Below are 23,917 nucleotides of genomic sequence, written 5' to 3'. Positions count from 1 at the left end.
TGTGCACCATTGTACCTTATACAGGTTTTCTTCAGCGCAGTGCAATCGCACTAAGCCTTCCACAGTAGAAATTCAAATATTAGCATCAGGAATCGGGATACCACCGCTAACAGTGGCCATCCACTGCAACTCTAGTTGTTGGCGTAGCTATCTAGAGATACTTTGAACTTGTTGATGTCACTCTTCAAGACCAAAATTTGTACTTCGTGACAAAGCGAAGAACATAAGGAATATGAATATTCCGGTCCATGAATTACTGGTACGCAGGCAAGCGCAGAGTTCTTCTGCCAACCCCTGCAAGAATTACCGACAGAATTACCGTCTCCCTTTAAATTTGATGTTTTGATATCTTTTTTATACACTGACGCACCATCATTTCATTGTGGGCCGGTCAGAATGAAAAGTCAGCCTTTAGTGCTAAGCGCTCCAAATCATTGCGGCCATAGGCAGTACCGAGTCCGAACATTGCCGTCCGACCAGTGAAAGCAGCATCTGACATTATTTTCGTGACCCTCTCCCATATTTGCAACAACATAATGCGACACGGTGTATTCCTAGACAGCATGAAAATTGCCCGCATCTGCGCAATACATAAGCGTGGACCTAAGAACGTTACCGCGAACTACAGACCTACATTTGTATTACCGTTTTTTTTTCAAAAATACCTGAGTATGTTATAAATAATAGACTTTGCAGATTCTTATCAAAGATGAACATAACAGCAAAACAACAGTATGGTTTTCAGAAAGGAAAAAACGTCCAATCTGCTGTGCAGAAAATCAAAGAAAAAATGATACTAATATCGAAAATAACATGTACACGGTAGGCATAATCCATTTTAATAAAGCTTTTGACTCGATTAAACATGTTATATTATATAGTAAACGTTACAACTATGGCATTCGTGGAATCGCACTTGACTTAATTAAAAATTACTTGCATAACCTTTCCAATTTGTAAAAATCAATAGCTTCACATCAACGTCTAAACTGATACAGTGTGGTGTCCCGCAGAGATCTATCTTAGGTCCCCTTTCATTTATTCTCTATATTTATGATATTTTATGTATTTCGCGAACTCCTGATATTGTTTTATACTCTGATGACGCAAATATATTTTTTTTCAAGGAACCGACTTAGTGAGTATATTAACAGAGGCAAATAAATGGCTGGAACAATTATCTATCTGGCTATATCATAATCAACTGGTCCTCAACACAGAAAAAGACAAACTACATGATATTTTGATCCCTAAATGAGGCAGCAGATTGTTATGTAAAGCTGGAATTTCAGGAGAAAGTGACAACTCAAGTAAGCAAGCAGAAATTTCTAGGCGTGATCTTTCAGGAAAACCTTAACTGGACACAACACATCCATAGCATCTGAACCAATATATCGAAGATCTTAGGTATCCTAAACAAATTCAGGCACATACTGCCCGCGTGGTTCAAGCGACATTTGGGCAATGCAGTGATCTACTCACGACTACATTGTTGCGTATTGGTGTGGGGCACGACTTCAAAGGGCAATCTTGAACGGCTTCATATCATGCAGAAGAAAGTGTTTAGATTTACTGGAAAATTATCAGCACGCGAGCATACCCAGGATTTTTTCTATGAAAACAAGGTTCTTGCATTTGCTAACATATTTCGCCAAGAACTAGGGCTAAGAATATATAACGAAATGAAACGTGATCAACCAGGCTTTTTCGCAACATATGAGCGCGCTGACTGTGGCTACGAGTTGAGAAATGTAATGTTTACTTCAAACCTGATCAGAACATCTTCCGGGAAGCAGTCCGTTAATTTTCAAATCCCTTCACTTTTAAGTTTTTTCAGGTAAGAGTTCAAATAGTTTGTAATTTCAATTCAGTTAATAGTTTTAAAAGACAAGTTACAACATTTTATTACACAAAACTTACCAACTACCCTGTTGAGATGTATGCCATTTTGAGTGCTTTTTTATCTGGTATTGTATCTTGCATTGTGCCTTTGTTTTGTGTTGTACCTGCTAGTGATTGATGTTTTAATAATGGAGTCTTGTACTGCATCTTTCTAATTAATTTGTAACTGTACAGTTATTGCTGCCTTATTATTCGTTCTTATTCTCGGCGCGACCGTCCGCTTGTCTCCCCTGATGCAATAGTCCGGGCACGAGGCCTCGTCCGGCCTGCATTAAGCGCCTTTTGCCTTGTCCACCATGGCAGTGCTTTATACTCATGTTTGATTTTCGGTCCTGTATTGCACACCCAGTTCTGTCAAAATAAAATGAACAAACAAACAAGCAACAAACAGTAGAGGAAACGAGGAACAATTAGCCGATCGAATGGTACCTTGGTTGTAGCCGATAGCAATCGCCACGCCGGCGTGCGCACTCGTCTTTGCGGTCCTTCAGGTAAACAATGCCATCGAGGCAGTGGCATCTGGCTCCGTAATTGCATGTCGGTCGGTCGCAGTCGCACAAGATGCAGCCAGTTGTGTTTCCGTAGTGTTTGTGCCTGTGTTTAGCGCAAAAATAACACACGAAATTGTATGCTTATACGGTGCGTGGAAGGTTCACCGCACGGGGTATTTTCCGTACGGCGAAACAAGACTGAGCAGTAGTTCATTCATCCTAAATATCCCATTTTTTTGTCGAAATTCAGTTAACCTAGAAACGCAGAAGCCTTAAGATTGGGTCCTTGTAGATTGAGGTTTAAAGGCATAGAATAACGCACATAAACAGCTCCCGTCAAAAGTATACAGCCCAAGCGGTACGCTTCTAAGCTGTTTAGCGGAGCTCCCTAGAACGTATAGCAATGCAAAGCTTGGGGCGATTGAAAACTTCAAGCCATTCGTCGTTTTGAGGGATTATGGTCTCTGAGTATGCGTAACCAGACACGCTGAAGGCGTCGCAAGCAAATATGGGCTGTATGCTTTTGACGGGGGTTGTACATGACGGAAGTTAGAAACCTCACTTCGAAATTTACGGTACCGGTTCTTGATCGCGCTCTATCAGCGGTATATATTAAGAAAACCTTGCAGCTAAGTTACTTTTATGACTGATTGCCATGACAGGTGAAACGAGCCTCAGCAAAAGCTTCGCTTTGGTCGCCGGGTGCCTATTTTTTACCTTCAGCTGAGTTAGAGCTCAAACCATGGAAAGGAGAAAAAGAAATTGAATCAATATCCATAACCGGGAATCGAACCCGTGGCTGCGAGAACAGACCTCGTTTAAGGACCGCTCAGCGAGACCACTAGGCTATCGCCGCTTTCTTGTTCTTCAACATGGTATTTATTACAATGGTGCGAAGTTTTATGTACGTGAGCTATCTACAAACAGTAGCACATCAACTCCCAAGCAGGAGATAAGAGTTAGCTCGGAGCACTTAGCGAGTAAGTCATAACACAGCACATCTAAGCAACAAAGAACTAGAAAAAAGGCAATGAACAACACAGCACTAAGAGTGAGTACCACTCCGGTTCATACTCGGTCTGGTCAAAGCCAACACGCCTCGTGTTAAACTGCACCACACTCTCGCGCTATGCATTGGAGGGCGTCGTCTTCATCCATCTGCTCTCTCCCGCGGCACTGCCTGCTCACCGTTGTCTTCTACGTTGCACAAATTCGGGCTTTCGCTCAGATTCGAGTGTCGTAAACATTCTCCGTGGTTTTTGTGCTTCCAGAGAGCCGAAATTCATGGCCAAATTTAAATTTTATAGCGTACCCTGTGTTGCCTTTAGCTTAACGATATAGCCCAGCATTATTCAGTGGATTCTGCAGCTTCAGCGGCGTGACCTCGAACACTTTAGGAAGTTAATTCTTTAAAATAAATATTTTATTTTTATTTAATTCAATGACTGCCGCTTGCAAAGCTGGGAAGTCGGAAAGAGGAGCGAGGGAATTCCCGCTCCACATTATTAGGGCAGCGGCGGGTGTCGGAAAGTACGAAAGTGAAGAAAGAGAGTGGGTGAGAGGCAAACAGGTGTCTAGTAATTTCGGAGGCTATAGCAAAGCGGAGGAGTGTGCGCAACCGGGAGGTGGCTGCGACAAGAACAACCCACAACATCGCTTACGTTGAAAGGGCTGCTATGAATATGGCGGTTGAATGCGCAGCATGAGAATTTTTCCACGGCGTAATGCAGTGTTACACGCCAAGTACAAATCTTTAGCAGCTTTTGCAGATTCATGCGCTAAGCAGGTTAGCCTAGCCCTACAAATTTCTTCCGCATGTAAAAACGAACATCGGATGTACTAATGACCACTACAATTTCCTGTTCACAGCCAAAGCCCAGGCCAGAATAATTTAAAATTTATGTAGTATATGTAAGTTATTTAGTGTTCTAATTACAGCATAAAACTTCTTCTATGACGTTCGGCTAAGCCGCAGTTATTGTTTCCCACAAGAATATTCATTTTATCAAGTGTTGTTGTCGGGCTAGTAGGTCAGATTCTTCGTTCGCCAGTTTTTTTTGCGCAAAAGAGACGACACATAGACAAAACAACAGTACGAGCGAATTTCGCGCTCCTACTGTCGTCTTGTCTGTGTGTCGCCTTTTTTCCGCAAGAAACTTGTTATGACAAACGAATGCTCACTTTACCTGAAATAGCCTTTTTTTGAAAATTATTTTGTTTCACAGGACACTCCCGCTACGGCCCCACGTAAAGATGGTAAGTACTATCACTTTTTCGAACACGAGCCGGGCAGTATAAAATGTTGACAGAAAGAGGTGCGACACGCAGGATATTCTCATTCTGTTTTTGTTGTTAGTGAAATTTTATGGTTAAGCTTTTGGTTGTTATGTTCATGTCGTACTGGAGCGAAATTTGCCTCTCATGCACGATATTTAACGATTAAAATGTTATCTGAATTTTCCTGCAGGATATTGAAGTTTTGAAGTATTGTCATGAAATTTAACTCTTGAAGCCTTTTAATATTGATATTTCAATTGTTAGACATACACAATAGCTCATATATATGCTAAATAAATTTGAATGGAGCAAGGGAACGAACACAGAGAGACAGAAAGATTGAAAGAGCGCCTCTCTTCATGTGTTCGGGGCCTTGCGCCATTGAAGTTTATTATGAACCAGCTAGCCCATCAGCAAGTATTTCTGCACATATATGATTTTGAGTCTGACTACCGACAAATTTTTTAGGCGTACATAAAGCGTTTAGGATCCGGGATTGAAGAGTGGAAAGCTTTGATTGTTCAGTTCTTCAAGGAAAAAACTCAAAAACAGTTTTGAGGAAAGGAATTTGCGCAGTAATTCTCTCAAATAGAGGTGGGAACCCAGAGCGCGCCGTAAGGAAGAGATAAAAGAGAGAGTAAACGAAGAAATGAAGAAAGTGGTGCCATAGTGAAGGGCTGTGGAATAATTTTGCCTACCTGGGGATCTTTAACGTGCACCATTTGTTCGAAACTATTCCGGAGCCCTCCAGTACGGTTCTTGTTTCCTCGGGATAAAAATAAAACTTTTCTTCAAATGTTCTTTGCGAAACCACTTTAAGGTATCCAGTTGCCGATAATTGTGCCAATTGCCCTTTAAGGGTGCCTACAAGATGTCTTCATATCTTCCTGCTGTTCAGAACCGGAGTCCTCTCTTAGCGCATCCGTGTACATTTAAAAACAGGAAAGCTCACCAGTCAGGCCTCCCGCAGTCCTCCGCAATCAGAGGGCATGAATCAGTGCCCTTGTAATAGAGATGACCATTTATGCAGTCACACTTTCCGCTGTATTGTGCGCATCTTTGCTGTCCGGACGGACAGTCACATCTGGCACAGTTATTGTTGACGCCTGTTGTGTCCCTGCAGCAATTGGACATCAGCAATTTTTTCATAACTGTGTAGTTCTGCTCTGATCAGGGAGCGGTTGCTACTTCCACCACGCAAGAAGAAACAACTGCTTTAAGAAATTGCTCATTGGCTTTATTATTCTGCAGGAGAGCCCGATGACACAAAATAGAATCCTGGCTGCGGCAATTCCGTTATTTAGAGGCTAGATGCTAAACCTCCCGTGGGCTCTCAATAATAATAATAATAATAATAATAATAATAATAATAATAATAATGATAATAATAATAATCTTTATTCGACCATCATGCGGTACATAGTGACAGGGAGCCCTGAGTGAAAGCTGCGCATTGACAGCTTGCCAGATTCAATGTCAGAATATGATAAAGATCCCAAAGTGGTGTAAAATGAATCCAGAAGCCTCCTTTACGGCTGCAGTCAAAGCCAACGAGCTGGTTCATGGCGTTGAGAACCAGTGCCAATAAAAAAGTGTTGTGGCCATTTGGTAGCACTCTGGTAGCAAGCCGGTTCTCGCCCTTGAACCACCAGCCCCGAGCTGTAATCGGAGTGGGAAATTGTGCAAATACCACCAATGGCTGGTGACGCTCATCCGGCTCGATGTTGCACAGCTTCCACCGCCAAAGACGAGATATGGGCGGCAATTGCGTTGGCATGAATTTTCAGCGCAAAATTTTGGTAGTTGTCCTTGAATTGCGCTTTTAGGACGTGTTTCAGCCTAACAGTTGTTATTTTTGCTTAAAATTGATCAAACCATTTGGTGATTTGGTACTTCTTTCAGGAATTAATTATCCCGGTAGAAAGGGACGCATTAGCAGCGTTCGGTTTTTATAGCGGCTAATGATAAAACTGACGTTCATATCATGTCCAAGCTGCCTGGTCGCCTCCATCAACGGAAACAACATTATAGTTGCGACTGTGCTACCATAAGTGTCACGCAAAATAATGACTGGGTGCTACAGGAAACGCATGCACAACCTTCGCTGAACATGGTCAATGCCCACCACAAAATCTGGGACTTCATGAAGAAGACTCGCTACTGTTCCAATGGTCTCTCGTCTGTTTCCTGTATAAAGTATTCTTAACAATGGTTTCTAAAAGGCAGCGAGTCGTTCACAGATAAACTCGCGATGTTGACTGAGTTGCCTCTAGCGTTTCAGGTGAAATTCGACAATGGAGATGAAGAAAAGAAACCGCGGTTCTTTATACCTACGTATTGTCTGATGACGGCAACAGCACAATATTCATTTTCTGTTCAGTATATGCATGAACAAGCTTGAAGGTACATAATAATTTTGGAATGCAACTCTTAAGCGACCGTTCCTGGCTTGACCCGAGTCGCCGATATAGATGTAAGCGAATGAAACCATAAATAAATAAACATAAACCTTGCCGCGACCGGGCTTCCAACTCGCGGCGCCGCTAACTGATCAGCTTCGCTTTCCACAGCGCGAAAGCACTAGGCTAGGGCCACAGGCGATCAAGTCTCGTGTTATACTGCACACTCTCCCGCTGTGCATTGCTCATCATCGTCTTTTTCAATTCCTACTGCTACGGACAAATGTACTCATTATCACACGCTCTGCATTGCACGTCGTCGTCTTCATAAAATAATATTACTAACGAAGTACTCTCGTCGCCTGACGTGCCAAAGACCCAATAAAGAAAAACAATGAGTCTACAAAGCATGAGACGTCTTCAGAGCTGAGTTTAAATATCGCATTCGGGGGTATTGTATTTATGTTTGAAATTCCTTCGGTATCATGGAGACATTGTTACGGGGACTAAAGATTAAAACAGCGGAAACAACGCGCGTACTAGTCAGGCATAAGCACTCGTTCCCATCCTTTTTGCACATGCTTCGTCCTATTTATCGCGTTGCATTCAATTAGACCGGTCGTATCAAAGCTCCTAATTTGGAACTTTCGTTGAATTTCCTATTGAGATAGAATTTAGCACATGTACAGTCGCCAGCAAAAAATATTAGCACAGACCACTGGCGATCAGAATTGCGATATCTCACCACGCGGCGCTGCGGTACGCAGACCGGCCTAATGGGCCGTCTCTATGTTTGTAGCCTTGGGGAGGGGAATAAGTTTTATCAAGCGTGCCACCGCCCGAGCCTTGAAGTGCCGACCCTACGTGACTGTGCATGCAGCATTTATTTTGGCTCGATTATCATGATCAAAGATGGCTTCTTTTTATCGCCGTCTCTTTTTATGTCCGCGATGGTCTGACAAAAGGAACTCGCGGGAACAATGGATGATAGCGCTGCTTTTATCCAGTAATTTTGCTGGTCCATGGCAGTACACTGAGCGCCCCTAATACTGTAGAATGGGAACGGCCCGGCATTCTCGTTATCAGCCTCTTCGCCACCCGCAGCGCCACGCGTTGTCATTCCGGCGCTCTGGTGTTCCGTCATGTGTGCTAATCTTTTTTACTCGCGACTGTACAGTAGCCTATATTTTGTTGAGTCTAAACACAGTAATGACGGCTATCCTAAAAGCCACTTGTATGATTAGGAGACACCATTGAAAAATGCATATTAATGCAATACTTTTTAACAAACACCATTGAGGATGTATACACAACTTCGTTTTAGGTTATTTTATTTTTCTGGATGTATATTGACGAGCGCCCGTCATATAAATAGACTGGTTGTTCGTAAAAAGCACTCACGCAGCTAGAAACACCTTCACATATCTGAAGTTCTCTTTAGACGCTCTGTGACAGGGGGACAATACAGAGAATACACGAATGGATGAGATTTTCGTCGTATCTAAAACACTTCTACTACGGATCGAAAAGCAATAGTTAGACGCATTTTCTCTGTCTTAGCGCCTGGTTCAACAGATGCACATGACTCCTCTTCGTTGTTACGTTGCGCAAGAACATTGCTGGTGGTTTGTGAGAAAATAAACGAATGCGAACGACCAAAAAGGAAAACCGAGCTGCGTGGAAATTTCATTTTGATTGCAATTATCATTGTTATCCTTAAGGGTACCGGAGTGGATTCCACGAGAAAGCAAACGTAGCAAGGGACGGCAGAAAGTTAGGTGGGCGAATCGGTGGCCGCAACTAGCTAAGGGCCCTGCCCTTTGGGAGAGACACGGGAGAGGCCATTGCGCTGCAGTGGGTGTAGTCAGGCTGATGATGATGATGATCCTTGTTATCTACTGTTATGAACATAGTATGCGGTATATCGAAGGTGGATTTTGTTTCTTGCCCACGAATACACGTCGTGTTATTTCTTACAGAGCTTTAAAACGGCTCTACAAAGCAGAGAAGGCGACATATCCCTTTCAACTAAACGTGTATTCCAACAGATTGGAAAATCCTAAAGAGAGGAAATTTGCGTAGCCGGTGTTTACTGCGCAAAAATGGGCACAAATCGAAAAGCAAAAGAGAACTGTGTTGAATAGGCCAAGCTTTTTTTTTTCGTTTTTCGCGCATTTATTCGAACCTTGTTGGTCGCTTATTCGCCGCTTTTACTTTTGTTTCCCGAAGCACGCGAGGCTGTGTACAAGGCACTCATGAGCGGCTCTCCTTTTTGGTCGAGGTCGAAAACAGCTCATAGATGCAAATTGGATCTTCTGTGACACACGGATTTCTTGTGTCAGTTGAGATGTGCTACATATAAGTCATACAAGACACATTTTCGGCGCATGTGAACGCGTATGCAGCACATATATATTCAATCGAGACATGCGTTACGCGTATGAACTCGTATTCAGACGATACCAGACAAATTAGTGATACATAGGAGCTAGCATGAAGCATGTGTGTTGAACGAGGCACATCTCAAGATACATATCGGTCATATGCAACCCATTTTAATTCATACGAGACACATATGTGGCCCACATGAACGCGTATGAGGCGTATATGTTCCCTATGAGACCCATATTATGACATAAATAACTTATGTGGGCTGCATAAGAGTTCATGCGGGACGCATTTGTGACATATACAGCTAATGTAAAACTTACGAACTCATAAGAGACACATATATATTTATATCCAATATTTCGATACGGAAAACTTGCCTGTTAAAAAGCTACCGCGAAACTTTCACGAGACCATGGACGATATGGCCTTTGAATCATACGACATAAGCGGCAGAGGCGCTCGAAACACCAAGAATTTAAAACTCTTTTAGAAACCGAGGCAGACCACTTGTGTCATGCACCTAACATATTTTCAACTTTCATTAAAACGGAGAGTTGAGCTAGTTGGTACATGTTTCTTGGAAAAAACAGCGCTAAACGCTAAAAGAAATCAGTCAGCGCCGGTCCTGTTGTACTCTTTTTCGTTGTCCTTCGTTTAGCGATGTTTTTTCCAAGAATCAACTTTCATTAATTAGACAGTTTCTTTTTCGGTCATTTTCAGCACGCATATACTAATAAATGCAGCAAACATGCAATGTATTCAAGGTAAAAAAGTGTAGGAATATCAACGAAAGCAGAAATCAGTATACAGTATGCGTGTTGTCTGTCAAACGTTTTGACAGCTTTGTTTACTATTATTATTATAGTAATAGTGACAGTTTTGTTCTGGTGACAAGAGATCTGAGAGTTTAGATTAATATCAAGGTTAAATGCTGTTGTTCTTGTGCGCTTCATTGAGTATAGTGTTATTCGAAACAGCACACGCTTTACTGAAAACAAGTGAGTTTGGAAAGAGCCAGATGTCATCGCGTTTTTTCCCGCCAAGCAGTGAGCACCACAAAGGGGCCGTAAGCCGATTAATAGCTTCAGGACATGATCTCACAAATTGTACCTTTCACCATGCGAGGAGAGACAATCCGATGCTTCGTGGGCGCAGCGCATGTCGGTGTCCTTGATGTATATAATCCCTTCGGTACATTTGCATTTTCCAATCTCACAGTCTTGTCCGGTGCACTCGCAAAGCAGGCAGAGTATATTTTTGTGAGGCCTAGGAAGATTGAGAAAGTTTGGCGTATTTTTTGTTTACTAAGCGCATTTGTAAGGTTTCTGCTTCCAGAATGGCTTTAAAGCTAGAAAGGAAAAAAATCGAGATCTTTGATTTTCTTTCTTGCAAATTGCGCCGTATAGGCGGAATTGCGATTTAAACCGCAGCGTAATTCGTGTTAGGCTGCTGCTGCCCTCAGTGCTTGCGGCTGTCAGTCGCCTGCGTTTTGATTTTCAGTGGCGTGGTTTGTTATTTATTGACGTGAAATATATTCACCTAAATTTTCTGCGAGACTGCCGCTTCTGGCAATTACACTTCCTACACTTTATTTCTAAATCGCTAGGGACTTAAGCTGACGTTTAATTACATCCACAGTGGCGCCTATTTATATATTTGGGCACAAGTGCTTTTTTTCTTTTTAATAAACACGCAAAAATAACGTCAGTGTGCTTAAAAAGGGAAATTTCACTAAAAAGAAAGAAGCAGCGATGACGTCAAATCGGATCTTTAGGTTATCTATAGATCTCAGCCTCAAAATCTGTATTACCTGCGTTATTTAAAATATGTTTTCCTCAACATCATGCACAAAATGTTTTAGGGGGGGGGGGCACTGCAAGGTTAGAAAAAGGGAGCCGATTTTTTGAGTTGGAGTGCTTCTCTGCGAATATCACGTTTGAGGCATTTCCTGGCATGATAATTAAGCAAATTTTATCTTTTAATATTCGGCCAGCAATGAAGTAGTTGCATACTGTCTGAAAGCTGTTTCGTTGATGCCGCATTTTCGCACATGCAGGCGACGTTCCTGAAGTACCACGTGATTTAATGATTTAAGAGAAAAAGTGCAAAATCGGAATATCAAAATATGAAAATATAAAACTTGGCTTGTCGTAGAGTGTGATTCCATCATCCTTGTTTGATTACGATATCATTAGCTTTTAAATCACAAATCGTGAACTACTCCTGCCATTATTCCTAAGAGCGCATGAGCACAGTTCCCCCATAGTACTCAATCTTCGCGCCCAAATGAGGCGTCAAGAACTAAGTAATCTTAAGAATAGTTCAATCATACCTCAGGCGCAGCCGAGGCAAGTGCTTTCTGCGACAGGACGAGGCGTAAACTACTAAGAGGCCTGCCCGGCGTGGGCGAGCACCGCAAGGCTTCTAACATGATTTTCTGCACTGTGAGAGCAGTAAGAATTATAGCACGAGATTAACTCCCTCACATCACCATCGCCAATGGTGGATTTTGGCTCGCTGAATAAGAATTGGCTTTTGTTTGCAACGGTAAAGCTACTGCAGGAAGGACTTTGCAGCATATAAAGTCCTGAATGCATTTATACTGTTTTCTTGTAGATATTTCTCGTAGAGCGCAATCCCTGCGGGCACTGCGGAGGCTTATTTGAAGAATCATGCCCGTCTAACTTCGAATCGCCTCGACGCTTCCCTTAGTAATATTGCAGTGCTCGAAATAAAGGACTGGTGCTATGTTGAGATTCAGGTCGGTGCATTTATAACAATACCAACTAAAGCCGTTGAGGCTAAAATGCAGTAAAACCTATCGGGAAGCGCACCGCCACAGGGGACAAGCGTCCCAGTGCCCTACGTGATTATTGGTCCAGTGCGGCCAATCACTTGACCAATCCAAGTACTGCAGTGGAAAACGCTCTTTAACACCGAGTCATGTACGTAGAAGCAGAGGAAAGTAAACTTAGAAACAAGGGAAAGGAAACTTAAAAGCAAGGGAAAGTAAGAACTTGAGGTGCGTATCACAAATAGATTGCTTCAAAACATAAAACAAATAGCATAAGAACTGCGAGTTGCTCTTCCAAAAAAAGTTTTGACTTCTGTCTATAAAGTATATAGACTGTCTATAGAGAAATCCTAGAGAACAGTCTAAAGGCAATACAAATGCCATAGACTATAGACAACCCATAGATTTATGGCCATACACTTCTTGAAGCCTTTTGTCCATAGACAGTTTTTAGACTATGAATAGACAAAGAGCAACATCTATAGGAAATCAATAGAGTCAATAAGAAGTCTATAGACTATCTGTAGACCATTTTTATAATAGTGGAGTCCACACCTTCTGTATTACAAACCCATTACGTTACCTTTTGGTCACGTAAGAGGACACTGTGTACGACGGCTGGCCCTGAGTGCCCACAGCCGGGATAGTGGACCCAAGTCCGGGTCCCGGGAGACTGCTGCAAAATTGGTAGGCGTCAGCTCCTGCGTTGTACACTCAGCCTAATCCGATGTCGAGAAATTATTTGCCACTTATAAACGCATTCGCTGGTTTCAAATCTACTGCTGCAAATTTATTGTTAGTGATGTACTGATTCAAACTGTTTTCTGTAGGTCATGCTAACTGCTAGCACCACTGGCACATTTTTATGCATTCCTAGAATTATTTAGGCCTACTGTGGCCAATTTTCATAAGGGAGACGAAGGGCAGACGTCAGGATGACAGTCTATTGGCCAACGACGGCAATGAAACTGGTCGGCATACGGTCGGCCTGCGTCCTCGACTGCCGAGCGATAACTGTGCGCTGAATGGACGCCGGCCTGAACACCGGTGCTCCCTACTGCCGTATATTTATTGCTAATAAATGAAACGAAGGACTGCATTTAGTATTTCGTGCTTTGAAATCCACGAACTTTTAAACGTTTGCCAGAATTTTAGTCGGCGCTGGCCCCCTTTGCGACGAGCAGTCTTGGCAAGTTCAAGAAGCTTGAGTATCTTCAGTAGGTGTGGAGACCGAATTCAAACGTATTAGGAAGTATAAGCGACCATTAAGGGCAGATTTGGCAATGATGACAATAAATAGGTGATTGTCTAGATCGCAGGACACACATGATGTAATGGGTTTTGGCGCCGATGCTAGAAGGTGTGAGCCGATTTTGCCGAGCAATAATGTAGGCGATCTTTGGCATCGCAGGCGTATCTGTTCAAAACAGCACATTTGGCTATTTCAATTATCGCGAAGGTCACCGAACGTACTTCTAGATGTATCGTTTTGAAATCGAGCGTAGTTACAATGAAGCAAGCAGAAATAATGGGCAGTAAGGTCCGGTCCTATGCATTATCAGCAGCAAGGTTATCGAGGATTTCTGTTACAGCGAATTATAAGTGAATCCTCAGCCGGGGCAACACAGTAAAGTTTTTTCAATGCGCATAATAAAACTGTTTCATGTCTAGCAAACAGGCAGTAGTCTGGGTCAATGGTAGGCTTCAACCACAGACGCTTAAATTTTCTAGATGTTGCCTCGTGCCTTGTGGCAGAATGGGCTAAGTCCATTGCGCTGCGGCCATTTAGAGTTCGTTTACAACAGCATGCCGTTGCGGCTTCAATGCGACCAATTATATCCCACCGCAATCCCAAGAAATTCACATCTTGTGCAGTGCGACCCCGTAATTTACCACGAGGCCTACCAGATTGCCAGTTCGAGCAGTGCACATTGGAGCGCGTTTCATCAAATATGCAGGTTTCACACTAGAACACACTCGCTTTCTCGACGACGAAGTGCACATGTCTCCTCAACTGTTTCTTGACAGGGGATGAAATTGGCATCACAGTTTTCTCAGTAATTTCGCAGTACCCTGTATGGCGCCGGAAACGCTTACCTGGCCGGGCTCTCGCACCAGCTTTCGTGCCGAACACATTGTGCACTGTCTATTGGGTAAAGGATTCCGTTGTCGCAGTTGCATCTCTTGTCGTACTTGAAACACCACTGTTCTCCAGTAGAGCAAGAACATTTGGCACAGTGTTGGAATTGCTTCCCGTCCCGCCGTCTATAACGAAAAAAAAAGCTCCGAAATAATTGGACGATACGCTGTGTGTTCCTGCTTTCACAGTATCTGATGTGTAGAGTTAACGATGGGGCCTTGCACAATATTAGCTAAATTTATTTCGGACTAAGAAGAATTGCACTTTTTTTTTCATTTGTCGGGATGTACTTGTATACACGCACACAGTACGTACAGTCTTTGTCAAAAGTAACCATGCTGCATGGTTTTTCTTCTCAGTCGTATATTTAAACTACTATGCCAGCCGTCAAGGTCTAAATCTCCGTATGGCAAGGAGAACCCCTGTCCTCACCTTGAAAAAACTTTTCGACCTCAGGGAAAGCTGTAAAGGCTCTACTATACAAATCAGAAGCAAGCCATGCAGCCTGGTTACTTTTGACAAAGACTGTACTTATACGGGGTGTTCAAAGATAGATTTTACTGATAAAAAAAATGCGAAAAGCCGTAGGCTAATGCCGCTTTTGCTCCTTGGTAATGCGGCCAGGCGGACACAAATTAGGGTAATAATTGTCAGCATGAAGTCAGTAATTAGCTAAAAATCTATAATTAACTTTTTATTGCCTGAAGTTAGCGTCCATAGTTATATTGAGAACTTGGAGGCATTTGCTTCTCAGGGCTATTCCATTTTGTACAATTTTAGTAGCACGCCTGTGCCCTGAGATATGCATGTCTAAAATTTCGTCCAAGTTCGTCTAATTACGCGTGCGAAACCGCGGCTGTCGGCGTGAAGCACCTCCATCTTGTGAAGCAGCTGTTGCGCATGGCACTCTGCCTTGCAAGAGTGTGCAGCGAGTGGCGATGCCGATGACGTTTTGTTCTCGGCAACGTTTTCTTCTTGGCGCGCGAAACCAATGAATCACGAAAAGTCATCTCAGTCACCGGTTCCTCTTGCAAGGCACAGTGCAATACGCCAAAGTTTCGTCACACGAGGGAGGTGTTTCACGCCGACAGCCGCGCTCTCGCATGCGTAATGAGACGAACTGGCATGAAATTTTAGACACACGTATCGCAGGGCAGACGCGTGCTACTAAAATTGTACAAAATGGAATAGCCCTGGAAAGCAAATGCCTCCAAGTTATCAATATGAATATGCACGCTAACTTGAGGCAATAAAAAGTTAATGATTTTTAGCTAATTACTGAATTTCTGCGGACCGCCAATTACGTCAGTTTGTGCCCGCCTGGCCACATTACCAAGGAACAAACGCGGCATTAGCGTACGGCGTTTCGCATTAAAAAAAATCAGTAAAGTCTAACTTTGAACACCCTGTATACACCAACACATACATGTGTTCATCTTGCCTTCATCTTGCCACGTTACTGTTTGTGTCCGAATAAGTGCGAGTTTCATGAGGGTGGCAAGAATCCACATGGGCGAGTCCCGCGGCGTAAATATTATGAGCTGTGCGCAGGGGGTACTTGAAGTAACTGTATGCAGATATTGGGTAAAAGAAATCCACTTGTAGTGCTATTTTTTTAGACCTAGCACACAGTTTTCGAGATCAAGTTATGGTGCGCCTTAGAGTGCAGGTGCCTTATTTGCGTAGGTAATTCGTTGAAACCCTGAGATGTGCAAAACTCTGAATAAAATTTACCAAAATTCTTCTGTGATTCTTTTCGATTAAAATGTTCGTTTATCTGCAGCACCACGCGCCAAGCTCTGAAACTTTCATTATCTTTCCATGATCATCTTTCCATCAATCAAGCGACATAAGTAAATGGTCAGAAGAAAAAAATTACAAATAACCTAAAGGAGGACAAAAATCCCAAAAGTGATTATCGTAACCGAATAATTGATGAAAGGGTTTAAAAAGAAGCGACATATTGTGAAAAAGAGTGAACAGTGCGTCAAACTGTAAAACTGAATACGCTGGAATGACAGCTTGGCAATAAACGGTATGGTTCAAAAGGAGAGACAGCTTCCAGACAAGTTAAATATCATCTTTACCTTCGTCAACCGGCAGTATCAACGATGACGCCCTCGCAATCATCCCAGTAAATTCATATACATTATTTCTGCAACCCACGTGCACATCAGAAGTAATAATGCTTATTCACAGCCTCAACATCAGCCGCAGTAAAGATGCGGATGACATCGAAATCAGACCAGTGAAATATCTACTGGATCTCGTTGTACTTGCATTAATTCATATATTCAACACTACACTGTCAACGGGCGTTTTCCTTTTCAGCATGAGGGTCGCCAAAGTGGCAGTTATACGCAAAGGAGTGGATACGAAGAACGTGAGCAACTACAGTCCAATATGTGTGCACCTAATTTTCACGAAAGACTTTGAAAAGGTAGTTAGTATCAAAGTAAATAATGTTTCTTGCAAAAATATGATGATGAAAAATAATCAGCACGTGTTGAGACAAAATCGTTCTACAGAAATTGACTTCCTAGTTCAAAAAGACATAATACTAGATAATACTGAAGGCAAAAACCATAATGACGCAATTAACTTGCGTGGACTTCAGTGCAGCTTTTGATAGCGTTGACTAAAACCTATTGGTTAGAAAATTAGAAATATATGGAATCCCAAGACTTTCACTCCTGGTTCTCAAATTGTTTCTTCAGTCAAAAAGTAATTTTGGCAATTAACGAGCATAAATAATTATCTTGACAGATTAATATTGCGGCTAGCAAGGCCGTAAACTAGGCTTTTCCATCATATAAACGATGTTGCGCAGACTATCCAGAGTTTTCACTTTGTGATTAACGCTGCTGTATTGCACATATTGCATAACGAAATATATCAAGTATGCGTCGTGTAGCAGGCCCTGTTTGGAGTGCGCTCAAATAATATTGACAAAGAAAATGCCTGACAATAAAAGAAACGAAAACAAAATACGTCCTCATCAGAGCTCGAGTCCCATGAGTCAAGATGAAAAACATTATCACATTAGGATCTTCTAGAACATCTTGCGAGACAAGTCTGATTTCGCTTGAGGAGACCTTTCCAGAAGACATGACTTGGAACAACATGTTATGATTCCTTTCATAAAAGTGGAAAAAGCTGTATTTTCAATAGATGTCATCATTCGTTTTTAAATGTCTTCATAAAACTTCACAATTCATTGTTTATTCGCCGCTAGAATATTGGTCACTTATATGGGGGAACACAGCATCAATTAATCTATACAGCTAAGTTCTGTTGCAATAGAGCAATACCAGCAATTGTAAAGGTTCTGCATTTAGAATACATTCAAACTGGTTTCATATCAGGAACACAGTGAAACACGTTTCCTCAAGAGCATAGTATTAAAAGCTACCGCAATATTGTTACGGGATGGCGGGCCCGCGCAGAGAAAGACAAAGAGAGACGCAGGAGACCCAGACACAACCGGCCGCGGCCGTTCTCTTTCGTTCTCTACCTCTCGCGCTAGCGCCGCGCGCTCTCCCCTCGCGCTCGCCCCGCGCCTCTTCTTTATTTGTATACCGCAGCGCACTCTTGGTTAGCGTAGATCGTATGCCGTTACATCTTTCCACCGGGGGGGGGGGGGGGGGGGGGGAGATAAGAGGGGAAGACACCGCTGGTGTCCCCTAGCGCGTGCTTCGCTTTGCAGGCGGCGTCGAACTCGTCCCGATGAGCCCGGGCTGAGGTTCTTCGCACCGGCGCAGCTTGGTGCGCAGGAGGCATCGTCACGTTGTGATGACAGTGTCGTCTGACACCAAACGGTCCCGGTAGATCCCGGGGCTGCTTGTAGGCGACTCCTCGCCGTACGAAAACTGCGAGGGCTTCTGCCCGCCTTCGGAAAGTGGTTCCAGTAAGCCGTCAAACTCAAACTTAGTACGACGTTCAGTTCCTACGGCACAGTCGGGCGACGGCATTTGTATTCGCGTTTGCGGCTTCGTGTCAGCCCGTGGAAGCGCAGCGCCGCGCTTGCCCTCGTCTAGTCGTCCTGTAGGCGATGGGGTGGCTTCGATGTGCCCAGTCGGGACAGGCACACCGCGGGACTTGGGATTGCGTTCACGGCACAGCGCTCCACTTATGGGGCGGCATTCCGGAAGGGAGGCCTGGTGCTGGTACGGGAGGGCGGCACTAGGGAGGACGTGGGAGCCAAGTCGGGATCACGGTGGGTGCCGGAGACATAGCGCTTCATGTTGGAGACATGTTCGGGAAAAATGTGGTGCACACCGCGTGGTCGAAGCTCGGGGAGGTCTTCTAGGCGGTACGTAACGGGGCCGAGCCGTGCAACGACACGGTAAGGGCCGCGGTATCGGGGCAAGAGCTTCGCGGCACGGCCAGTCGCGCGGATGGTGCGGCGAACGAGGACCAAGTCACCGGACCGGAAGGAGGGAAGTGGTGGTGCTGCAGCATTGGCCACTTGCGCACGCGCATGGGCCGTGAGAAGGTTGCGCTGAGCGTCGAGGCGGGCGGAACGAAGTCGTTGGGCGCAGTCAGTCGGTGACGCAGTAGGATGGCGAAGGCCCAACTGCGCGTCGAGAGGGATGGAGGGCGTTCTGCCATAGACGACTGAGAACGGCGTGACATGCGTTGTTTCTTGAGCCGCAGTGTTGAGTGCAAAAGCTGCAGTAGAAACAAAACGATCCCAGTTTGTGTGGGACGGAGCGACGTAGGAGGCGACTATATCCGTAAGGGTGCGGTTGACACGCTCCACGAGGCCATTGCACTGGGGATGATTGACGGATGTAGTGCAATGCGCAATGCCGAAGGAGCGGAGGGCACGCTCAAATTCTTGGGACATAAAGCAGCTCCCGCGGTCCGTGATGCGGCGTTGTGGCACACCATGCCGAAGAATAAGATGTTGTTCCACAAACAAGACGGCATGAGCGGACGACGTGTCGGGAACGGGCAGTGCTTCGACCCACTTGGAGAAGTAGTCGACCGCAACCAGAATATACCGGTTGCCGGCGCGTGTCTTCGGGAACGGGCCCAAATGATCCAGTCCAACCAGTTCGAAAGGTAAACTCGGCGGCGAAAACGCCTGCGGGGGTGGCTTGGTTACTCGTGTGGATGACTTCCTGAACTGGCACGTCTGGCAGGACGCCACGTGTTCCTTGACGTCTCTGGACATATTAGGCCACCAAAAGCGCTCCGACACTCGTGCGTAGGTTTTGCTGCGACCAAGGTGGCCAGCCGTGGGAGCGTCGTGTAGGCCGCGCAAGATTTGCGACCGCAGTGTTGCCGGCACCACTGGCAACCACACAGGTGGTCGACCACGGAGCCATTTCACATGACACAAGAGGTTATCCTTCATTTGATAGACCCGGCGCAGTTAGCGAAGACCTGCGCCGACGGCGGTGCCAAGGGAGTGGATTATGGCAGCAACGTCGGGATCTTGCGCTTGCGGAGTCCTGAGGTCCGTCAAAGCCGTCACGGAACAAGGGTGGCGAGAAAGTAAATCAGCATCCTGATGTGCAGAGCCGCGCCGATGCACTATGGTGAAATCATACTCTTGAAGTTGCAGGGACCAGCGTGCAATCTTGGCATTTAAGTGTTTGGCAGACTGGCAGAAGGCGACGGAAGTCGCACCGGATCGCCTCCATCTCCCCAGCCTGGGCAGTCAGACGGGCCTCCCATGCGCCCATCCGCTGACTAACAATATCGAGGAGGCGCTCAATACCGGCGTCCAGCCGGTGCGGAGAACCGAGCCCCTCCGAGCGCCCAGGTCTAGCGGTGCCGGCCGCTGCGTCGTCGGCGCCGTAGGCTGGTGGCGGAGTCCTGTCGACTGGCACGTCGGGTACTTGATTCTGGGAGCGGGTGAGCGGCATGATCCCACCGCTGCCACCAAATGTTACGGGACGGCGGGCCCGCGCAGAGAAAGACACAGAGAGACGCAGGAGACCCAGACACAACCGGCCGCGGCCGTTCTCTTTCGTTCTCTACCTCTCGCGCTAGCGCCGCGCGCTCTCCCCTCGCGCTCGCCCCGCGCCTCTTCTTTATTTGTATACCGCAGCGCACTCTTGGTTAGCGTAGGTCGTATGCCGTCACAATATATAGCTACAATTTAATCAAATGATACAAGAGGAGTTCTCATGACTGCTGAATTTCTCATGACCGCTGAAGTTTCGACTGAATCAGATGCTTTCTCGTAATCTATAAAGGCTATATATAGGGACTCGTGGTAACCTGCACATTTCTCTTTAACCTGATTTATTATGTGAACATGATCTATTGTCCAGTATAATTTACCGAATTGTTCCTGATAATTTGACATTGAAGTTCAAGGTTGTCCTGCCTATATTAGAGATACATTACTTGTCTATTACTTGACATCAATAATTTACGCTTAAAGTGTAATTTACTCTTGGGTGTATGCAGGAACAGCTCTTTCGGCCAGACGCTCAAACGTTTTCCCTTTAAAATCCAGGCATGGCTTGTATTCCTCTTGCCTTGGTTATCGGCCACTTCCTGCGATGCGAGTCCCCTCTATTCGTCACCACAGGCTTCCGGATTTTGCTCGCGCCTGCGGAAGTGATGGCATGCTTCAAGCCCCCCTCCCTGTGTGCGCCTGGAGTGCTTGAAATCACCTTCAAGGAACCTCTCAGATCGACAACGGCATCATCATCAAACAAGTATTTAAGCAGCCAACTCGGCCCTTTACAAAAATCTGTTCTCGCTTTGGCGAGCGCGGCATCGGCCGTTTAGCTGTTTTTTGAGGAGCGTACGTTCCGGCGGATGCAGTTGTTGCTGCGACGCGCGTCTTTTCTTTCCTCTTTCCTCTGATCTTTTAACTCTCCTCTGTCTGCACGTGGCAGTAGGCAGGCCCGTGCAATTTCCTTTTCATCCTTCTCTCAGTCACAACAACAACAGCCCTTTACAAAGAAGGCATGGCTTGTATGCCTCGTGCCTTGGTTATAGGGGCAGTACACAGTACAGTGCACTGTGATTTTACCTTGTGCTTTGCCGATTCCACATCTTCATGGAAGCTTAGAATGGTCTGGTCATCATGGCTTGATGTAGGTGCGTACGCCAGCACCGCCTTCCGCTTGTACTTCTTATTCGGCCTAATTACGATAGCTGCCACTCTCTCTTTAATACTATAAAACTCGTATAGAAATACTAAAACTATACTATAATAATATGAAACACCGTTACCGGCAAATGAAACGTCTTTCTAGCACAAAAGAGGTGCGCTTGATAAAACAAGATCCTCTTAAACCTATTGACCTTCCTATCATTACTCTTCCTTTCCCGCTCCCAGACTACCTTTGAATCGCCCCCATTCCAAAAAGCGTCGAAGCCGGTACCAGCCCAGACAGACGTTCCGCTCACATTGCCAATAATGTCCGTCCTATTAGTTCGCCGATCAGATACACAGATAAATCGCAAACTCACGCTGAAGCAACTGCTTAATCAATTGCGACTGGCAACCATGCAGCGACACACACTCTTGGTCCCTAAACTGCAGCGGCACGCCCCTTAAATTGTAGCGGAATGTGTAGCGGCACGAAGCCCTAGCGCTAGGCGAGGCCATGAGCTAGGCTTGCGCTCCCACTTGAACAAGAAGGCGGCGGTTTTGCTGTGCTCGGAACCTTCGGATTAGTGCTTTCAAGCGAACAAACCCTGCTGAAAAAAAGTTCTATGATGCAATAACCTCATAGATCATTCATCATAGAATATCATACAATCTGTATGACATATCATACAATCTGTATGATATATCATACAAATTGTATGATATTCTATGATGAATGATCTATGAGGTTATTGCATCATAGAACTTTTTTTCAGCAGGGAACGCAGGATATTCCTGTCTAATCTCTGTTTTTATGTATTTTCGTAAATATGACTGCGCTACTCCTTATGAATTGCCTGAGATAAAATTTGAACCCTTTGAATCAGCAAGAAACGTTTTCTTACCCTTCCGATTCGTCCATGCTGCACTCTTCTTTGTCCATAACACACACACCGGGTTTGTCAATGCGGTACATGACACCATTTTCACAACGGCACTGTTCATGAAAACAGACGCCCTCCGAACAGGCGCACTGCAAACAAGATGGCTCAGGAGGGGTGCGGTCCCCCCTGATTAAACAAAACTTTTAGTAACAGGGCGTTGATAAACAAAAGAGTCTTCAAAAACACTCCAATCAAAAATTGAAAACGTTTTCCAGGCCCTGGGTTTTCGCCTTCTTGCCAGTTTAATAGCCGCAGTGCGATATTGTTACAGTAAATTTTACTCCATTAACCAAGGAAAACATTACAGGAGGAGTCACTGAGAGGAGGGTATGGTGGCGCCACGCGGCGGGTGCGGATAGCATCTAGACCGCCGCTGAGAGGGGTGCCGGCGTAGCCCTAGCTAGGGAGGGGGGTTAGTTAGGAATTCCTGCTTGAAGCGTTTTGCAAGGCTGTGAAAACGCGCTTTCCATTTCCGCGGGATTTGTAGGCGTCCTTGGTACGGTTATTGCTGCACGCATTACCTTAAGCTCAAATTTCAATTTCTTGACAAATTATTCCATCCATGTGAAAAATTTTTCTGTAATCATATCGTCATTAAGGATGCTTTGAAAAAGTTTAAGCACTTTTTCTGTCTTTTTCTTTGGGGATACCTTCTAATATTTTCACGAGGATAGGCGCAACCTATAATTAATCGCTCCGCTTTGTGGCAAACTTTACCGAATGACATACACCATGAAAAGACCACATTCATTAAACCTCACCTTCTGTCCATTTATATTGAAACCATTTCAGATATAAATTGCTCCAGTAATTTTTGACCGCCTTGCGGACTTTCAATTGGGGCTTGAAACGTGCCGCATTTCTACGCGGCTTCGATAATACCGTACTGCTTTGGCTACGTTTTCTACGAAATTAGAACTTAAAAACCAAGTTAAAAGAGGGATGTCCTTCCTGTGGAGTAGCAATGGAAGATAGCGTAGATGGGCAGCCGGCCGTTTGGGGCCGAGAAACCATACATGAATGTGTGCTGAGAACGTCCTCTATAAAGGCTGGCTTAGTCGGTCGTTAGAAATGCAGTCAGGGCGTCCATGAACGGCCATGATGAAGGTCATCGACTGTCGTTCGACAGCACGGAACGGGCCGTCGTAAGGACGCTGAAGCGATTTGCGGCTAACATAAATGTGAGTAGAAATCGCAAGCTGATGAAGAACGTGCGAAGATGGACGAGTCTGGTGTCGAGGCGCCGGAGCTTCAAGATGAAGGCAAAATCAGCGAAGCTGCCTCGCATTATATCTGAGATCGGTGCTTGGAGTGGAAATAGTGACGTCGAAAACTCCACTAGGAAGACGCAGCACCCTGCCGCGCAACTTCTGCTGGAATGCAGCGGAGGCCTTGTTTCAAAGCAGCCAGGAGGCTAAGGAGAGCAAGTGATAGGGATGTGGTGTCACAAAATTCGGCACACATTCCGAACACCGGCATGGCGCGGAAGCAATCTCGTCAGTGCGTGCCATAGAGA

The 23,917-nt window shown here is 44.9% G+C and overlaps 1 protein-coding gene across 1 annotated transcript; it reads right to left on the bottom strand.

Annotated features, from left to right (window-relative positions):
• Positions 1 to 2,312: 2,312 nt before the first annotated feature.
• LOC149327922 (uncharacterized) lies at positions 2,313 to 22,433 on the bottom strand. Its single transcript, XM_089565004.1, has 5 exons — positions 22,363 to 22,433; positions 14,352 to 14,519; positions 10,571 to 10,726; positions 5,623 to 5,787; positions 2,313 to 2,496 (listed from the first exon to the last, which is right to left on the bottom strand). Exons 1-5 carry the CDS (start codon positions 22,431 to 22,433, stop codon positions 2,313 to 2,315), a joined length of 744 nt encoding a protein of 247 aa, XP_089421130.1.
• Positions 22,434 to 23,917: the final 1,484 nt, after the last annotated feature.

Source organism: Amblyomma mixtum, chromosome 10, assembly GCF_055824585.1.
Source record: "Amblyomma mixtum isolate Tamu chromosome 10, ASM5582458v1, whole genome shotgun sequence".
Classification (NCBI taxonomy): Eukaryota; Metazoa; Arthropoda; class Arachnida; order Ixodida; family Ixodidae; genus Amblyomma; species Amblyomma mixtum.
Note: the sequence above shows the minus strand (reverse complement) of the source record. Positions and strands in the feature narration are given on the sequence as shown.

Excerpts from the sequence above, each read along its gene's own strand:
- LOC149327922 (XM_089565004.1), bottom strand. The coding sequence starts at position 22,433 with ATGTACCGCATTGACAAACCCGGTGTGTGTGTTATGGACAAAGAAGAG. Across the intron at positions 10,727-14,351 it reads TGGTGCGAGAGCCCGGCCAG|GCCTCACAAAAATATACTCT; the intron begins GTAAGCGTTTCC and ends CAATCTTCCTAG. Across the intron at positions 5,788-10,570 it reads CTCTCCTCGCATGGTGAAAG|GGACACAACAGGCGTCAACA; the intron begins GTACAATTTGTG and ends CAATTGCTGCAG.